Source organism: Anabrus simplex, chromosome 5 (assembly GCF_040414725.1).
Source record: "Anabrus simplex isolate iqAnaSimp1 chromosome 5, ASM4041472v1, whole genome shotgun sequence".
Taxonomy (NCBI): Eukaryota; Metazoa; Arthropoda; class Insecta; order Orthoptera; family Tettigoniidae; genus Anabrus; species Anabrus simplex.
Genome location: NC_090269.1, coordinates 357,856,225 through 357,874,796, shown reverse-complemented (window position 1 = coordinate 357,874,796; position 18,572 = coordinate 357,856,225). Strand labels below are relative to the sequence as shown.

Here is an 18,572-nt window from a genome sequence, read left to right as displayed (position 1 = left end):
TCAGTGTGGTTATGGGAAACATGAATCTGTGGGCTGCAATGAGCTTTAAAAGTTGGTACACACAAAAAGGTGGCCTTTGTCATATTTTACCTCAAACTGGAGAGCTTCTCTGATGGTGAAGGGCTATACGTACATACATTAGGTTAGCGAGATCTTGATGCTGACATCTTCAAATGAGTGAGCATCCAACATTTTCTCCAACCTCAGAGCTGTCCGTGAATGCCAGTTGCACGTCTGGATGCTGGTCATTAAGGCTCTGGAAGTACTTTCAATAGATAGAAGCATCCATCTGAACTGAGCCAAATGACACACCAAACTCCGTTGCAAGCAAATGTAAACTCCTCTGCTAATCCTCCTATTCAGCATTGTCTATCGTGGTATTGAGCTCACCTGTTGAGACCACAGGACATGGAAGGTCAGTAGTTTCCTCACCTGCCCAAAACATGCATGCCAAATCCGTCACAGCCATCTTTGATACATATTTCTACCAAACACAGCATTTAAGAGATAATGAATTTTACTCAGCCTGCTGCTGTCAAAAATTGAGTCACAGCATTTTGATTTTGAATTTGATGAGTGTAGAATTTCTACCATATTTGCTGAGAGCCCATACAGCTAACAAATGCATACCAACTACCAACTCCTGCTGGAGAATAACGGTATATGGTTGTCTCGCTCCATGACTGCTCATTGATGTACGAGCAGTGGAACAAGCAAGTGGACCTGAGTGCATTTCATTTGATCCTTCCTTATATTAGAAGCCTGCATGCAAATGTTTTTCTATGGCAGTAGTTAAAAGAAAGTAATCAAAACAATTTTTTATTTTGTTTTACATTTGGCATTGAATTGTGTATGGCCCTTGAGTCCAGCAGCAGAGGGATTGAAAGAGCCCTCGCTGCGGGTCGGTCGGAGAAAGTTGCGCGATAAGAGGAAATGATCTTGAATTCTCGATCACTGAGTATATTGTGTCTTCGAGGGGCAAGCTGTTACCTTAGATAAAGTTGAGTTTTGCGTCATTGATTGGCAGCAAAGACTTTACACTAGAACAAGATATGATAGTGCTAAGTAAAGGTGCATACACACTTGCGAGCATCTTGCGAGCCGAGCGGCTCATGAGCAACTCATGGAAAACATTAAATGTCCGAGCGACTCGCGAGCACTGCTTGAGCCATTTGCTCTCAGGATCAATCTGTGAATTCCAGGCAAAGATGTCTACCGTTACCAGAAGAACTTCCAGGTCATCAAATGAAGTTGCCGTACTTTTTCGTAGGTGAGACTGCATTTGCACTCAGCAAAAATGTTATTAAACCATACCCGGGAGATCATGCCTCTGGAACTTACAAAAGAATCTTCAACTAACGACTGAGCAGAGGTCGACGAGTAGTGGAAAATACCTTTGGTATATCAAGTTCAGTGTTTTGAGTTTTAAGAAAACCAATGCTTTTGGAGCCCCCGAAAGCCGAAATCATTGTTATGTCTGTAGTAGTTAATTACCTGAGGATTAATTCCCCTAACTTATACACACCACCCGGTTCACTAGACCTTGAAGCGAACGGAGAGATTATTGAAGGAACATAAAGACACAATGAAGAGATTACTTCCATGAGACAGCTACGAAATGTTCCTAGGAGATCTTCTGCTTATGTAAAAAAATTAGAGATGAAATAGCTGACTATTGCACAAAAGAAGGAGCTCTGCCATGGCAAAATACGAACGCTTGAAACACATAAGGAAAAGGACAAATAATCTCTGTGTTTAGCGTCTGTCTTGGTTTATATCTTTCATTGAGGAACCCCAAAACTTCATACGCAAACCATCGGCTTTTGTAAATTTTCATAGCGCCTTTAAAGAAAGAAAAAAAAAATTGTACAAAATATGTATGACTAGCTGATGTACCCGTGCTTTGCTACGGAATTCTAAATTTTATACAGAATTCTAGGTTAGGTAGTGTAACGTTGTGAGCAAGATTGTATTAAGTTGCATAGCTCTTAACGTTGCCCTAGAAGCACGACGGGCAAGTCACCAACGTCTTTTCTCATATCAAGACTGGGTTAGGGAATTTTCATTGTAATGGTAGGCCACCTTGCCTACCGTCGGTCACAGTCAGGTTGGGGAGTTTTCATTATAATGGCAGACACTCTCTGCCTGCCTTTATAGATTCTCAGAAAGACTCTCTTAGTGGTTTTCCCAACTGAAATGAACTTTGGGTTATTACAATGACATCGGTAGGAATGGTGCGATTAAAAGCAATGCCTTCATATGAAATACTCGATCAAATGAAAAGCCACATTTTTTTTAAACAGTACTATGCTGCCGAACTAACAGTCCAAAGCTACAGAGCTGGAATGAGCAAGACGCAGACATCCGTGATCCATGAACAATCTTCGTCTTTTTTTCGGCGGGGGGGATTGTTCAAATAGTGGATAGTCCTAGGGCAAAAACTATGCCCGTTTACTTATCGGCTTCCTGGGAGTACCCGATGAGTCGGAAAACCTCAATTCACTACACTGGCGAGAGAAATAACTATCTGACGTGGAGGCATTTTTTCCTCCAAGCCAGAGAAGAAAGCACATCTTCGCTGCTAATTTGGAATAAAATTAATGTAGATTTAATGAAAGTGAAGAGGAAGAAGGTTTTCCTAAGAAACAGCTCTTTTCAAGGTTGAATTTTGAGTTATTTAGTGAATTCTGGTGCTATAATTTGGAATAGGGCTCAATTGTAATTCCAGACCAGTTCATACTACTACTCCTACTACTACTCCTACTACTACTAACTGAGCCTCTGACTTAAGTGCGCACACTGCTCATTCAAAACAGCGCGTCAGAGTAGGTATCGAATAGCTGGCATACTATGATGAACCAGTGTGTTACGTACCAGCAGTATCAGAAAATGTATGAACCAGAGGATTGGCATGCTAAAGAAGAAAGTTATCTAACTCCTCAGCTATTTCCCGCCAATATTCAGTTAGGCTGTTATACTCGGTATGCAGCAGTAATCCCATCTATCGGAGTTGAATGACAGCATAAGAGACAAAGAACATTACAACAAACAACGGCCAGTGTAATGTTATTGTTGATCTATGTTACGCGCTTTCGATAGTGTAGGCTGTCACATTATTAATTGTCTTCTGGTTCTGAAATACCACTCTTATCATAGACGGTATGGTAAAACTGAATAAAATATAAATGATCGGAAATTATATTCTCTATAACTTGTTATGTAGTACTTTTCCATAGAACCAAGAACATAGGTATTTAAAAATTAAATTTTAGGTGCTTTCCCCTAAACTACCATTTCACCCAGGGTGAATAACATTGTTTATAGCTTAAACTGTAGTTTCTTATTCCCCGACTCTATATACCGATTTTCATTAAATTCTGTTTATCCGTTTTGTCGGGGCTCGGCGTTGATATGGACTTAGCAACAAAAATCCAAATATCTCTGTTATCATAGCCGGTACGGTAAAAAATGCATAAGACATAAATGATCAGAAATTTTATTTATTTATTTATCGATATGACCACTAATAATATAAATATTTGAGAATTGAATTTTAGGCCTTCCCCTAAACTACCATTTCACTCAGGGTGAATAAAATAATTTATAGCCTAGATTGTAGCGGCTCGCTCCCCGACTCTACATACCGATTTTTATTAAATTCTCTTCAGCCGTTTTCTCGTGATGCGTGTATATACAGACAGACAGACAGAAATTACGGAAAAGTAAAAACTGCATTTTCTTGTTACTGTGGACATGATCGATACAGAAATACCATTCTTTTCAAATTCTGAGCAATGTACAGACAGAACTCTTATTTTATATATATAGATTGAATACGGTATTGTATAGGTACTACATAATGAATTGCAACCTGTGTTCACTTTTGATATTTATTGGTTATTATATCATTACTTGTTTACTACAACTGTTGCTTTAAAAAGATAATAATGAATACTTCAAGTATAAAAAGGAAGTTCAAGCTTCATTTTATTTAAACACGAGAACTTACCTTTTCCAGTAGTGCGACTGCTTTTCTCCTTGCTCCTTTCCCTCCGGTGTGATCCCAACAAAGAAATAATTTTCTTCTTACATTCATCCGTGGCTTGTACCAATATCCCGCCATGCATCCTCTTTCAGATTCTTTTTCAAGTGATCGCCATTTTTCGGGTCCCATAAAACGGAATGTGTCCGATAAGTGTCTATTAGCGTAAGCACATCCTCATCCGACCAGCCCGCCATGCTTGCGGGATGCTCACTTTAGCCGTACACACTTGCGAGCACGTTCTTTGGCCGTCCACACTGAGCGCGAGCATCCCTTTGTGCTCGCCTAGAAAACTGACTCCAGTCGGCTCGCAGTGAGCATCTCATAACATGCCTGCTTTAGGCTCAGTACCCCGTACACATTTGTTAGCATGGTAGTGTGAGCGGCTCATGAGCCGCTCGGCTCACAAGATGCTTGCAAGTGTGTATGCACCTTTAAAGCACAGTAATAGATTCCACTCCAGCTAGGAGCGCTGAATTCAGTTTTCACACCTTTTTTTTCTTTTCTTTTTTCTTTTTCCATAGCTATCCTGTTGACATACGTGGCTTATGGCTGGGAGTCACCCGAAATTATGCGTCACGGAAGTTACCGCCACAAAATGTGTAACAGAAGTGTAACTCTAGCAACCGTGCAGCCGTTGGTGGATGGTCATGACCGAGAGACATATCTATGATCATTTGATTTTCTCAAAGGGAAAAGTGGTTTATTTTTTGTTCAATATTCTTTGTTGTCAGTAAGATTGTTGAATAACCTAGTGCGCTTGATTGTGCTTGTAGCCTATTTCGCATTCCGATCTGAAATTAGAAATTTATTTATTCAAAATTATTCTTTCCAACTTCGGAAACTTTCCTTCGCGCACTCTTTTTCTTTTTCAGTTTCTATTTTTCTTATATGCATTTTCAATTTTGTCTCAGTTGCCCGCAGTAGTATTCAAGTAGGTGGTGCTAGTTTTAATGTTTGCCCCAACTCTACACGCTTACGATGTGGATACCTATCTACTTCTTGAAGGATTTTAATTTTTTCTTCATTAGTGAGTGGTTTCACGACCCTTTTCTTATCCATTTTTAGGCTATCACAAGATAGATACCGTATGTACCGCGCTACTGTTCTCACGATTATCCTATTAGTCCGTAAGTAGGCTGTCACGCGACAAAAATCACTTCACTTCTTTTTACCATTCAACACAATAAATTGAAGGTAATGCCAATAACTGTTCTTGTGATAGGATGATTTAAATCAGTGTGGTACAGCTGAAGTTAAAACAAGTTTATAGTGCAGCAATAGCAGATCTTCGACAGGTCATTTGTGGGTGCTGTTAAGTAATATGGCTTCCATATACTGTAGGCCTATTCCATTAAAAAGTTACATAAAGATGCAGGCAATGGTAAAGCGGTGTACCATTCATACAAAAATACAAATTGCTAGTTTGACAGTTGGCAAGTTTTTATTATTAACCGGCGAGTCTGTCCGAACCAATGCCAAGTACTACCGAAGTTTTATGTTCAAGATGGCAGCTGAAATTGCTTAATCGTGTATGGCGAGTCTAACCTCGCGAGAAATTCATGCTCAAACAAAGTGACCAGAAAAGAGTGTTTAATTACCCACTGGTTGGAAACCTAAGGCTTCAACTAACAATTCATTATACAATTGTTTTAGGAAGAAAGTGATCTGCTATAATATGTAGGTACTGTAACTACTTCTATGAGCCCAAGGGCAAAATAATATCATATCTGTTCTTCTGTGTTTTTCACATCTTCTAATAGTCTCTTGTTACTTTAACAGGCTCCAGTAGAGAATTATTGATATTTGTTCTCTCGACTTTTTCACACTTGTTAGTGCTCTCCTTTATCTCCTCAAACACTACACAAACAATGTAAAATATTGTACTAATGTGTAGTGATACCATCTCCCTGTTGGATAGTTTTTAATGGGATATTCGATAGTACGTTTCCCCGCTTAACATGATTTTTTCGTCGTCCCCTGCGGAAACGTACTAATGAGGTTTCACTGTATATTAAATAACATAAAAATAACTGAATAGATTACTACAAAATAATGAAAAAATTGAAAGTTCTTAAAGTAAATAAATATATTTCTATTTCTAAGTGAATAGAAGTACAGAGACTCGAAGCAAAAAGATTTCCAACAGATCAAAATATTCTGAAAGTATAATCATTCCAAATACAAAGTTACAAAAGGGTAGGGACCCCGGTAAAGAAGCAACAAGAGTGCACATTGCAAATGAAATACCAATAAAATACAATGTTCACATGCTTTAGCTATGCCAACTTCCATGGGGAAATAGACTCTGGCACTGAGTAACTAAAAGAATGGAAGATTGAATGCAAACATATTATTTTATAAACCACTTCAGTTTTCCATGGTTTCCCATTTTCACACCAGGCAAATGCTGGGGCTGTACCTTAATTAAGGCCACGGCCGCTTCCTTCCAACTCCTAGACCTTTCCTATCCCATCGTCGCCATAAGACCTATCTGTGTCGGTGCGACGTAAAGCCCCTAGCAAAAAAAAAAAACCACTTCAGCCAGAAAATAAATATCTTGAGACAATAAAGGGCACGACGTTTCCATATGTTAGTGGTGGTACCCCAACAGCGTCTGTTTCACATGTTAGTGGTGGCTGAATAAATATCCTCAGCGGCTAAGAACCGTAGTTGTAAATTGGAGCTTGCTCCGCTTAAGGTTGATAACATTTGATAGATATGGAAAAGTTTTTAATGAAAGAATTCCACCATCCAACACCTTAAGGATGGAGAAGACTACATCGGATTCGGTGGATAGTCTCATAAAAGACAAGAATGAATTTGAACTCTCAAAAATACATACATATAACCAAACATACAAACACAGAATCAAACATAAGCATATTAACTACATTGCAATGCACAACGTAAATTCCTTACTGAAAACCAGAAAGCTAAAGAACTTCACAGATGAATTAGATAGGCAAAATATTCTTGTTGTAGAGCTCCAAGAAATGAGGAATTTAACAGAAGATCTATTTGAATCTCAAGGTTGAGTGTACAATGGGAAGCCAGGCCAAAGGGTCATAAAACATTGCCTCCAATTTGGTACAGGATTTATAATAAATTTGAAAATAATAGATTCCGTAATGGATTTTAAAGCCGTCTCACCGAGAATTGCAATTCTAAATTTACATACCACAAACAAACTTTACACCATCATAAATGCTCATGCCCCTACCACTGAAAAAAATTTCCTAACAAAAACTCTTTAAGAAGTCTATAATTTCTGGGATCTCCTTGATCAATCAATATCAATCAGTACTGATCTGCATTTAGGGCAGTCGCCCAGGTGGCAGATTCCCTATCTGTTGTTTTCCTAGCCTTTTCTTAAATGATTTCAAAGAAATTGGAAATTTATTAAACATCTCCCTTGGTAAGTTATTCCAATCCCTAACTCCCCTTCCTATAAATGAATATTTGCCCCAATTTGTCCTCTTGAATTCCAACTTTATCTTCATATTGTGATCTTTCCTACTTTTAAAGACGCCACTCAAACTTATTCGTCTACTAATGTCATTCCACGCCATCTCTCCGCTGACAGCTCGGAACATACCACTTAATTGAAATAATAACAATAAGTTATTTTATTAATTTGTCCACCTAATCAATACAATAAATCTTGTCTTTGTTGAGCTACATTGACATGTTAATTAAAATGATACATGTTTCGCCTTACATATAGGAATCATCAGCCATGGGTTTAACCTTGAAATAAAATCAGGCACCTGATTTACATAAAAATAAGATAAAACTAATATATAAAAAGCCTTGAAGAGACTGGAAGGAAAATTAACAGTAACAATGTTGGTTTTAAAAACAATGCTATAAGTGAGAAGTTTATAATTGGTGAAAGTATTTACAATAGTAACATTGAAAGACTAATATTATAAGTAAAATGAATAGAACAACAGTTTTTTATAAACAAGTGGTAAAATTGCTATAAAATAATGTTGACCGACTAGCGGTTGGAACTAGATAATATTGAAGATATCGCTCAAAATCGTATTTTTAAAACATAATGTTGAAAAAAATAAAGTTGAAAGATGGTCGAGTGACTTGTAATTATTTGTTCACGTAAGTTAAAAGTCAAAAGTCAATAGCATATGGTGATGTGGCAGGCATCAATTTTTGGTAATGAGACAAAGTCTCTCGTAGAGCATTGGCACTGCCGGTGACTCCAAGTAGCCTACGCAGTGGCCTCCACGGTATGCACTAGCCATGCGTCTTGGTGGGTGTGCTATATACCAACTGATGAGCCCAGCTTTCTGCACACTGGGGCAAACCGCTGGCAACCAGGAATGAGTTAGCTAGTAAATTTACAATGTCCAACCCAAGTGATCAAGTCAAAACTCAAAAGTGAGATTCAACATTCACGACCTCTGCGTGCTTAAAGATGCAAATGCCAATCCTTTTGCTGACAAATTTTAATTTTGTTTTCATTAGCAAGGAATTTCACGACCTTTTCTGTATCCATAATTAGGCTGTCACAGGGTTAATATGCACCATGCTAGTCAACTTCACACGGTTATATTCCTAACCCAGGTGTAGGCATCACGTGACAAATATTCCCTAAACTTCATTGCACCACTCAACACAAAATAAATTTCTAACTTCTGAATGGAATGTGAAATATACAAGCACACACAGGCTCACTATGTTATTCAGCAATCCCACTGCTAACCGGCAAGCAAAACTGAGGCTAATGGCTCGCTCCCCGTAAGTGCAGCTTATCCTGTGAAGTTGAGAAATTCAAGGCCTTTCGCGTAATCACGCAACTGTGGTGACGGTTCTTACCCAAGTTGGAAATCATATATCTTTCACAACAAATGACAAATAACATCTTCAGGGCTAGGGGAAAAATGTGATATGATCGCGATTTGTAAGAAAAACATACATGGTGGGAAAGTTGGACGCCTGCATTGAAATAAGTATGTCAAAATGAGATAAAATCACATTTCAACTTTCGACAGCACTAAGATGTTATTTTGCAAGCCAGTATAATTGTTTTATACATTTCATCTCTTTGGTGTATTGTGGGATGATAATGAGTGAATTTGGATGATAACTTGTGTTACTGTGGTATGTGAGTTTATGCATATGTAATAACATATAGATTTGCCTGAAATCAAGAAAGCTTTCGTATCACATTATCTTATTCAAGTAAATGGGAGGTCAGCATACATAGAAGGTAAGGGCAATTTACTAATGTTGATCCAGTTTAGGAATGAGATTGACATTGATGTCATCAGCCTCAAGTGTAACCGTGAATCAAGTTCTGCTTTCTGTTTGCTGAGGCCCAGGTCACGAACAAAATCGTTCAAATCTGCTTGCCATAAGAAACGTGGAGGTGAACCACTTGGGCCTTGATACACAGGATTGTTTCTTTCAGGGGATGAAGACCGTTCCTCTTAACTTTCTTCACTATATCACTGTTATTTGCTTCTTTGGAAGGTACAGGAAGAGTCTGAGTATATGGAACTGGTCTTCTTGCAGATTTTAAATCAGGATGTACAATGTAACGCTTTGATTTCTTAATAGTAAATCCTTGAAATTTAGTCAAACAGAAATAACCATCTGTGGTGGTATGGTTTTGTGGTTCTCTCCATACCATGGGTACTGCATACAATGCAGCATTCTCTTTACCTTTCCACCCGTTAATTAGTTTGCAATAACAATTTGCACAACACACATGTGGCGCCCGGTCTTTATCCTGCTCTCCAACAGCTACCCCAAAATAATGTTTTTACACCTTCTTTTATGGGTGTGATTTTTTTTCTATTTTTTTGAAAAGGTGAACTTCACACGAATGTAACAAAGTTAATGGGTGGAAATTTGCAGCTGCAGCGATGAGACATTTTCTACAAAAAGAAAGACCTTTAATATGAAAGAAATATTGTATTTACGCTAGTTAATTACAGATATATTGAATAGAAATACAAAAATACAGAATATTCACAGAAATACTTACTTGGTATATCTGAAGAATCTAAATAAATAAATTATAACACTCCAGTGGTCACGCGGATCACAATAGTGATCCAGCCGTTTCGTTTTTTTTGCTTTTGTTTTTTTGTATGCTGTTGACTTTGAGCATCTGTGTACCTTCCTCGCGCCCCATCTCCTCACTGATACACAGTAGTCTGCTAACCTTGACTGATGGTTGTTGCGTTATAAAGCAATTTATTCTTGTGGATCACAGCTGTGATCCGTGCGACCACTAGCATGACTTCTTTTGACTTTGTTTTTCTTATTATGGTGTCTAATCTCAGTTCATGTGCGTATATCTGCTTCGTTTTATGAGTTTATATTAATTATTGATATATATGTACAAAGTGGATGACTATGAGAATATAAATCAATGGGTGAATAAACCAGACAGTGAAGTACCTCAAAAACATTATGGAGGGAGTAAGTGAGACAAATCACAATGTCTGGTAAGTATGGATCACAGTTGTGATCAGCGCGACCACTGACATGAATTTTCTTCGCGCGACCACCGGAGTGTTAAATTGGTAGAACTCGTTGCTTTCTCACTGTGATTTTGAGGTTAACATCGCACACTATCTGAACAGTAATATCAATCAGTGTCTGAAAAAGAATCAGAAATAGTAAAGTTAATGTTGCCAACTATTTTTTTAAATAAATGGTACCATATTTTCTGCAAATAATGATACCACATGATACAGTTCAATCCAAAAGAATATCCCCACCTACAAATGTTACTTAAATGCATATCAAAACAAACAACCACAAAGAAGCTATATTTCATTGGTTTACTAAACTTTTTTTAGTTTAAAAGTTAAATTAAGTTGTACAGAATATATTACATCAAAATCAACTTACATTAATATTTTGTGTGCCCACCTCGTGCCTTTTTAAGGGCCTGAACTCGATGTGTCATTGACTCAACAAGTTTTTCACATGTACCAGGTGGAATTTCATGGTATCAGACTTGAACAGTTTTCTCAATTAACTCTACTCTACTTGTACAAAAATATTTACTTAGTTTTTCAGACATAATTGCCCACAACTTCTCAATAGGGTTCATGTCGTGAGAATTTGGGGCCCACCATAACCGCTCAATACCCAGATCTGCGCAACACTCCTGGACAACCCTGGTACGGTGATAGCTAGCATTGTCATCTTGGAAAATGAAAGGCCCAAGATTTTCTCCACTGAAATGATCCCTTGCTGTACTTAATACCTCATTTTTAAGGATTTCACAGTATTTTAACCCTGTAATTGAACCTTTGCAAACCTTAATTTTTCCCACTCCTTTAGCAGGAATTGCTCCCTACAGCATTACACTTTCACTCAACTTCTTCGTTTCCACTACACAATCTTTCTTTAATTCCTCTCCTGGCCATACACAATAAATTTCTTCTCATCCGAAAAAAGCACACTCTTCAGTCCTTGGATGTCCAGTGTTGATACAGACTGACAAACCTTTTCCTTTCTTCAGCATGCTTTTGTGTTAAGAGGGCTTTTTTTGCAGGTTTTTTCTTCTTCAGGTTGAGTTCAGAAAGGTGTCTTAGCACTGTGTGATGGGAAGTTGAGGTCCCAAACTCCTATTCAATCTTAAAAGCAATCTGTCTTGAACTTTTTCTGTCTTGCTTTGCCATCATTTTCATTGCTCTGCACAATCTGGATCTGGCGATTTTCTTCCGACCACATTTGTACCTCAAACTTGACTTTCCAGTTTCAGATTGTTTCTTCAATATATTTCCCACAGTTTTGTGGTCAATTGATAATTTCCTAGCAACTTCCCTATTCGAGAATCCTTCTGCTTTGAGTTCCAAAACCATCCCTTGCTTCCTTGGAGAAAGGTCTTTTCTCTTTCCTATAACCTGTGAAACCAAATATTTGTATGAATAACCATGGAAACACAAAGTCATTGTTATTTATGCTTTAAATAGCACAATACAATAGATAAATATAAAAACTGTCTGGATTCTTACGGAGAAAGTGCACACACTTCAGCTTAACAAACAACAGCTGACAGAAAATTGGAGAGAAGACAAACTGGAGACAACTGGTGGAGTGAAATGAAACTTCCAAGTACGTAGGTGCCATCTAGTATCAATTTTTGTAGCTAACTGATGTATATTTAATTTCAAAAAACTTGTCGATTCAATGACCCATCGAGTTCAAGCGCTTAAAAAGGCACGAAGTGGACACACAAAATATTAATGCAAGCTGATTTTGATGCAATATGTTCTGTAGAACTTAATTTAACTTTTAAACAAAAAAAAGTTTAGTAAACCAATGAAATATAACCTCTTTGTTGTTATTTTGATATGCATTAAATAAAATTTGTAGGTGGGGATATTATTTTGGACCGAACTGTATATATTTTCAGATTACTGGAAAACTATCCCCGATAGTGCAATTCTTATTTCAGTTTTGAATTGAGTAATGTAAATTCCTTTACATATTTTCATCCCAGGACCTTTCTAGAACAGTGTATTTAGACGGGCCTGCTCAGTAATTCGTGTTTAAATCCGGATGAGGTTGGGAGTAGTATCTAAGAGCATGCTTTTCTTTGGACAAAAAAGTGAAATTAGCCTTGCCATAGGTGCCGGTACAATATAAGATGAGAGTTGTGATCGGTAAAAGTCTTTCCTTCAGCTGCTTGTTTTGCTTGGCTTTTAATTTAGCGATCATAAGTCATGGGGTCTCCCTCTTATTGAAATCCGAAGCATAGAGTCGAGTTGTCCTTGTGTTGATAACCGTCATGTGATACATTCTCTCCCTCTCTTGCTCTTCTTCTCTCTTGTTTTTTTAATCTCCTATCTAATTACTGTAGCTAGACTATCTGTTGCTGCTTTTCGTTCTACAACTTTATCAACGTCTATCAGTAAGCCTCTGTTTTCCCTTTTTATGTCAAGCACAGGTGGTGGTGGTGGTGGTTATTGTTTTAAGAGGAAGTACAACTGGGCAACCATGCACATACCATATAGCGAGCTTAACCACAAATAACAAAGCCATGCCTCCCCTTGCCTTTTATTGAGATGAATGAATTCTTGGTCGTCCTCGTCGTTTTAGTGGCGCTTTGAACTGTTTGCAGCATATTGTACTTCAAATAACAAGGATTAAGTTAAATATTACACTATACTGCACAATACTAAAATATACACTACACTATATTATAATGGTATATATAGTATTGATAATGATACACTTATTAACATAAAAATTGCTGATTTCAGAAACACACAAAACAGATAACGATGTTATCACTCAAAAGCAACCTGTTAGCCAAGGCCCATGAATTGACAACATGGAACTCGGACCGGCCCCCTCAGGGACCTTTAAGGCAGTGAGGTTAGGGAAAGGGAGAGTCCTCAACTACCAGAGATTGGCTTAAGCGGGAGATGTGTATTAGTTGCCATAGTGACTGACATCCACAACCACCACGCTGCACGTTGTTTTAATAGAACTATAGTCCCTTGAATTTCCTAGGCCTGTATAGCGTGTTGTCTGGCATATCAGTGGGCAGTGTGCATTTGATCATTTTATCTGAATCTTCAAGGAATTTGCCTGGAGGGAATTGTTTACAACTAGTATACAGAAGATGAACAAATCAAGATACTTAGAATCTAACTTGTTTCTTAGATCAGTAATTGAAGTTTGATAGTTGAAGTGTTTTGGCCATGTGGGTAGGGGCGTGCAACTGTAAGCTTGCTTTCGGGAAACAGTGGTTTCAAACCCCACAGTTGGCAGCCCTGAAGATGTTTTTCCGTGGTTTCACATTTTCACACCAGGCAAATGCTGGGGCTGTACCTTAATTAGGGCCACTGCCTTTTCCCTCCCACTCCTAGCCCTTTCGTATCCCATTGTTGCCATAAGACCTGTCTGTGTTGGTGCGACGTAAAGCCAATTAAAAAAATGTGTGATAATACTCTCAAAATTCACTCCCAAATATTTTATGGACTCTCCCTGAGAAATGCTCTTGACGTCTCCTCCGTAAGTTATCTTCACCAGTGAGTTTACTTTGAACAATGCTGATACATACTACTTGGACAGATGAATATTCATAGCAATCTCATTGAATCTTTCAACTGCCATTTGTGTAAGTTCGAGAACAGTTTGTTTATCTTTGCCGTTGATGATGGCATCATCCACAAAGCCTAAGACTGTTAACAACAGGCTTAAGTTTGAGTGTTAAGGGAAATCCATATTCTGTTGCAACAGGCTCCTTGTTGAGTTCTTTTAGAATATGATCCATTGCAAGATTGTATAATTTTGAGGTTCAAATATTAATACTTTTCTTGCTTTTTTTTTTTTTTTTTACGTTGCATCGATACAGGTCTTATTGCGATGATGGTATAGGAAAGGCCTAATAGTGGGAAGGAATGGGCCATGACCTTAATTAAGGTACAGCCCCAGCATTTGAGTGGTGTGAAAATGGGAAACCATGGAAAACCATCTTCAGGGCTGCCGACAGTGGGGCTCGAACCCACTATCTCCCGGATGCAAGCTCACAGCTGCGCGCCCCTAAACGCACAGCCAACTTGCCTGATGTTCTTGCTTTTTGTAGCAGGGTGGTATATGTGATGTCTCTAACATATGGGTAGCTATAAGAGCAATTACATCAGCAACCATGTCCCTTCTGACAACTCTCATTAATGCATGATCAGGGCCGGGTGATGTTTCAACTGCTATTTTCTGAATTGCTGATAGAATTTCCTCTTCCAAATGATGTGTTAATGCATATCATCTACAATAATTCTTTGAGGATCAAGTAATTGATTTGGATAGGAACTTCTAATGCAGTTATAATTGACAGAAAAAACTGGGAAAAATGATTTTCTATATCCTGAATAGTAATTTTGCATTTTGCCTAGTATTACCAAGAATATGGCAGACTGCTTTTCTCCTCTGATTATAATACTGATATTGCATTTGCTTGTCTCTATCGCGCTTCGTTTGCCTTTCAGGGTTTGATTATTGTGTATATTTCCTCCGAATATGTACATCCTTCCTATCTTTCCTCAGTTCATAATATCTGCAAGCAGGATGCTCAGGTCCTGGCAGAATATCGATAGCTTGGACAAAGAATTGTGTAATTTCATGTACACTTTCTGATAACTTATTTTCATCCATATTTCCTAGAATTTCCTTTTCCATTTCATCACGTCTGATTTTAATAGATTAACATTTGAGTCAGAACAGGGAATATTCTCTTAAATCATCGAGGAAGAGGGAGAGGATGTTGATTGATGATTTTTGCTTTACGTCACATCAACACAGATATGTCTTATGGCGATGATGCGACAGGAAAGACCTAGGAATGGGAAGGAAGTGGCCGTGGCCTTAATTAAGATACAGCCCTGGCATTTGCCTGGTGTAAAACCCACTATCTCTCGGATGCAAGCTAACAGCTGCGTGCCCCTAACCGCACGGCTGTTGATGATTCAGAAACGTTGTCAGAAATACTCATCAGACAAGATACAAAGCTCATTCATTGAACATCAGGATTAGATTTGCTTATATGAATGCTAATTTTTTTCACAAAACTAACACCAAAGTGATTAGGATATCATGCAGTGTGATTATTATTAGAAAAACGGGACTTGGATTTCATAAGGTATAAGACTGAATGCATTTCATTCGTCAGTGCCTCAAACAGATAGTGTGCAGACTAAGCTCATTGCTAGTGGAATTGTTCTTTGATGTATAATGTCTATGTTATAATTGATCTGGTCAAGTATATTAACCTTGTAAGTTGAGTGCTTTGGATCTAGGTAGAGAAAATGGCAGCCTTCTAAATATTCTCTTGTACTGTAATATTGTAAGTAGATGTTTCCTTACTTTTTTTAGTTGAGTACTTTGGACAACACTCCATCATCTGTAAGGGAACTTGATATCAGCTATTATGTGTGAGTTTTGTTTTATAACTGTTGGAATCCTTGTTGCACCCAGCATTCAATCTAACATACTGCGATTTCAGTTGTTAATGTTTCTTATATATCATCAAATGTTCTTTTCTTTACTGAAACCTGATATAGATGGTTTTCCATGGTTTCCCATTTTCACACCAGGCAAATGCTTGGGTTGTACCTTAATTAACTCCTTCCCAGCGTCAGCTGCTCATAAGCATCAAGGTAATTATTCGCAAATTGCGTGAACCGCTTATAAATGTCATCCAAGTTCATGTGTGTATTACAGATTGCATCAACCGCTTATAAGCATCAGAAGTTTATAGAAATGTATGAGATCTGTTGGCCTTATTTTGCTACAAAGAAATACATTTTATTTCCTTGGAATATCATATTCCATGTAGAATTCATGTGGCCATTTACATGTTTTCCGTGTGGTCAGCAATTAAAGCAATATGGCTTTCATGCTAAAACTCCCAAGTGTAAACAAAGTAATTTAGCAGTGATCTTAAGCGAATGCTCTTGGTTTGTGATGAAAGTGAAGACGAAAGTGACAATTATTCTTCCGAATCGAGTTATGAATTCCACAATGACAGACACAAATGTGAAGAAATTGAAGACGTTCAGACAGGCTGGGCTACATTTGGAGGGGTGCACGTACTGGCATTAGTGGGATTCATGCTAACTTCGGGGATAACCCCAAACCATTTACAATATTTGAACATGTTCCTGTCTCTGTCTGTCTGTCTGTCTGTCTGTCTGTCTGTCTGTCTGTCTGTCTGTCTGTCTGTCTGTCTGTCTGTCTGTCTGTCTGTCTGTCTGTCTGTTAGGTCTTCAGCCCAGAGGCTGGTTGGATCCTCAAATAGCACCACCAAAGACTATGCAGTTATAGGGAAACCACAAAAACCAATGGCAGAGCCCAAATGAGGCGTACTAGGCAAGATGAGGAGTGAGGTAGTTTGCCATTGCTTTCCTCACTGGGCCAGCCGGTGCTACTGCAGCACGATTGATCCTATGAGCAACACCTTTCATAACACTCAGACACTAGTTGTGCTCCAAATGTCATTACTCAGCACCACCCATACCCCAGGAGCTTACATATTGTCACAGCCATGGATGAGACTGGGACTTCGATGGAAGCTACACTTTGCTCTGGCCTGTACCAACAGATGGATACAAAAATACTGCATCCATCAAGAAATGGCAACAGGCGGAACATGTTCTTAGTGATGAAAAATTATCTGAAGTAAGAGATATATATATACGCAACACATGGAAAATTAATGCTCAGTGGGGTTAAATACACAGCCACTTCCTTCCCATTCCTAGTCCTTGCCTGTCCTGTCATCGCCAAAAGACCTATCTGTGTCGGTGCAATGCAAAGCAACTAGAAAAAAAAAACCTTTTAATACTGCGTTTCAAAATTTCATCTAGATTATTATATGTTAAGAAAATAAAGTAGAATATTTTTATTATATTATCAAGTGTGAACTATTATTTCTATTTGGTCTTCATTGAAATTTATTTCTATTTCCAGGACAAACACCATTGCATCTGGCAGCAGCAAATAGTTATGCCCGGGAAACACTCATGTTACTCTTGATGCACCCTTGTTTGAAACCTGATCTTCGTAATGCTAGTGATGAGACTGCGGCTAGTATAGCACGGCGGAGTGGGAAGTATTATTACTTGTTTGAGTTAGCAGAGCCATGTATAAACGAGTTCAAAACTGTAGACTTATGTAGAGATCTAGTGAAAGACGCAGAGGGGATCACACTTACACTAAAACAGAAAGAATAGTCATATTTGAACTGTACATAAAGAGATGAAGACTGACTAAATCATCTGTGCTGACATTTGCTTTTCTTTACAATCAAATATTATATTCTACCTACAGTGGTTAGAAAATTACAAGCCTGGCTCTCAACCTGCATCGCCATAGGCAAATACTATCAAATTATCAATTACCTCTAATTTCATTGAGAATTCAAGAAGGAAAATTGGTGAGTTGTTTTATTTCTAAGAGTGATAATTATTGTTAGTTTCACTTACAAGTTTAAGACTGAAATATTTCATAAATCTAACATAGATGATTCTTCAAGTCATGTTAAAGATCAGTTATTAGACTTACTACAAGTTGATTAGGATTGTCAATAAATACTTAATGCCATCTCATACTGGGACCTTATTGAACCCCATCACCTGTAAAGTAGTCGGTTCCTGGAACTGCACACATTAATCCTGATATTTCTGCCTCTTTTGGAAGGCATCCAAAAAAATCCTGCAATTCAGGGGCATAATGGCTGAGACATCATCTTTGGCTTTTTACCAATATGGCTGCTGTTTGAATTTTACCAATGCATTTGGTATTTTTGAAATGGCAAGTCCTGTCCATGTGTGTGGAGTTCCAAAATTGGAGGATTCATAACTATCACCATGATACCAATTCAGTCAAATAAAATGAAACTACGGTGTGTGTGTCATAAGTTGCATTAACATCCACTGTATATATACTGTACACTAACTACTACTACTACTACTACTACTACTACTACTACTACTACTACAGTAGACAGGAAGTATATACCGTATTTACGCTAATA

At 38.0% G+C, this 18,572-nt stretch overlaps 1 protein-coding gene across 1 annotated transcript in view; it reads left to right on the top strand.

The window, feature by feature from the left end:
• The window catches only part of LOC136874909 (ankyrin repeat domain-containing protein 49), a 46,774-nt gene extending 28,630 nt beyond the window's left edge, over positions 1–18,144 (top strand). The window contains exon 4 of the mRNA XM_067148613.2: positions 17,507–18,144. Coding sequence (XP_067004714.2) covers positions 17,507–17,769 — 263 coding nt within the window. The 3' untranslated portion in view covers positions 17,770–18,144. The remainder of the gene's footprint in view (positions 1–17,506) is intronic.
• Positions 18,145–18,572: the final 428 nt, after the last annotated feature.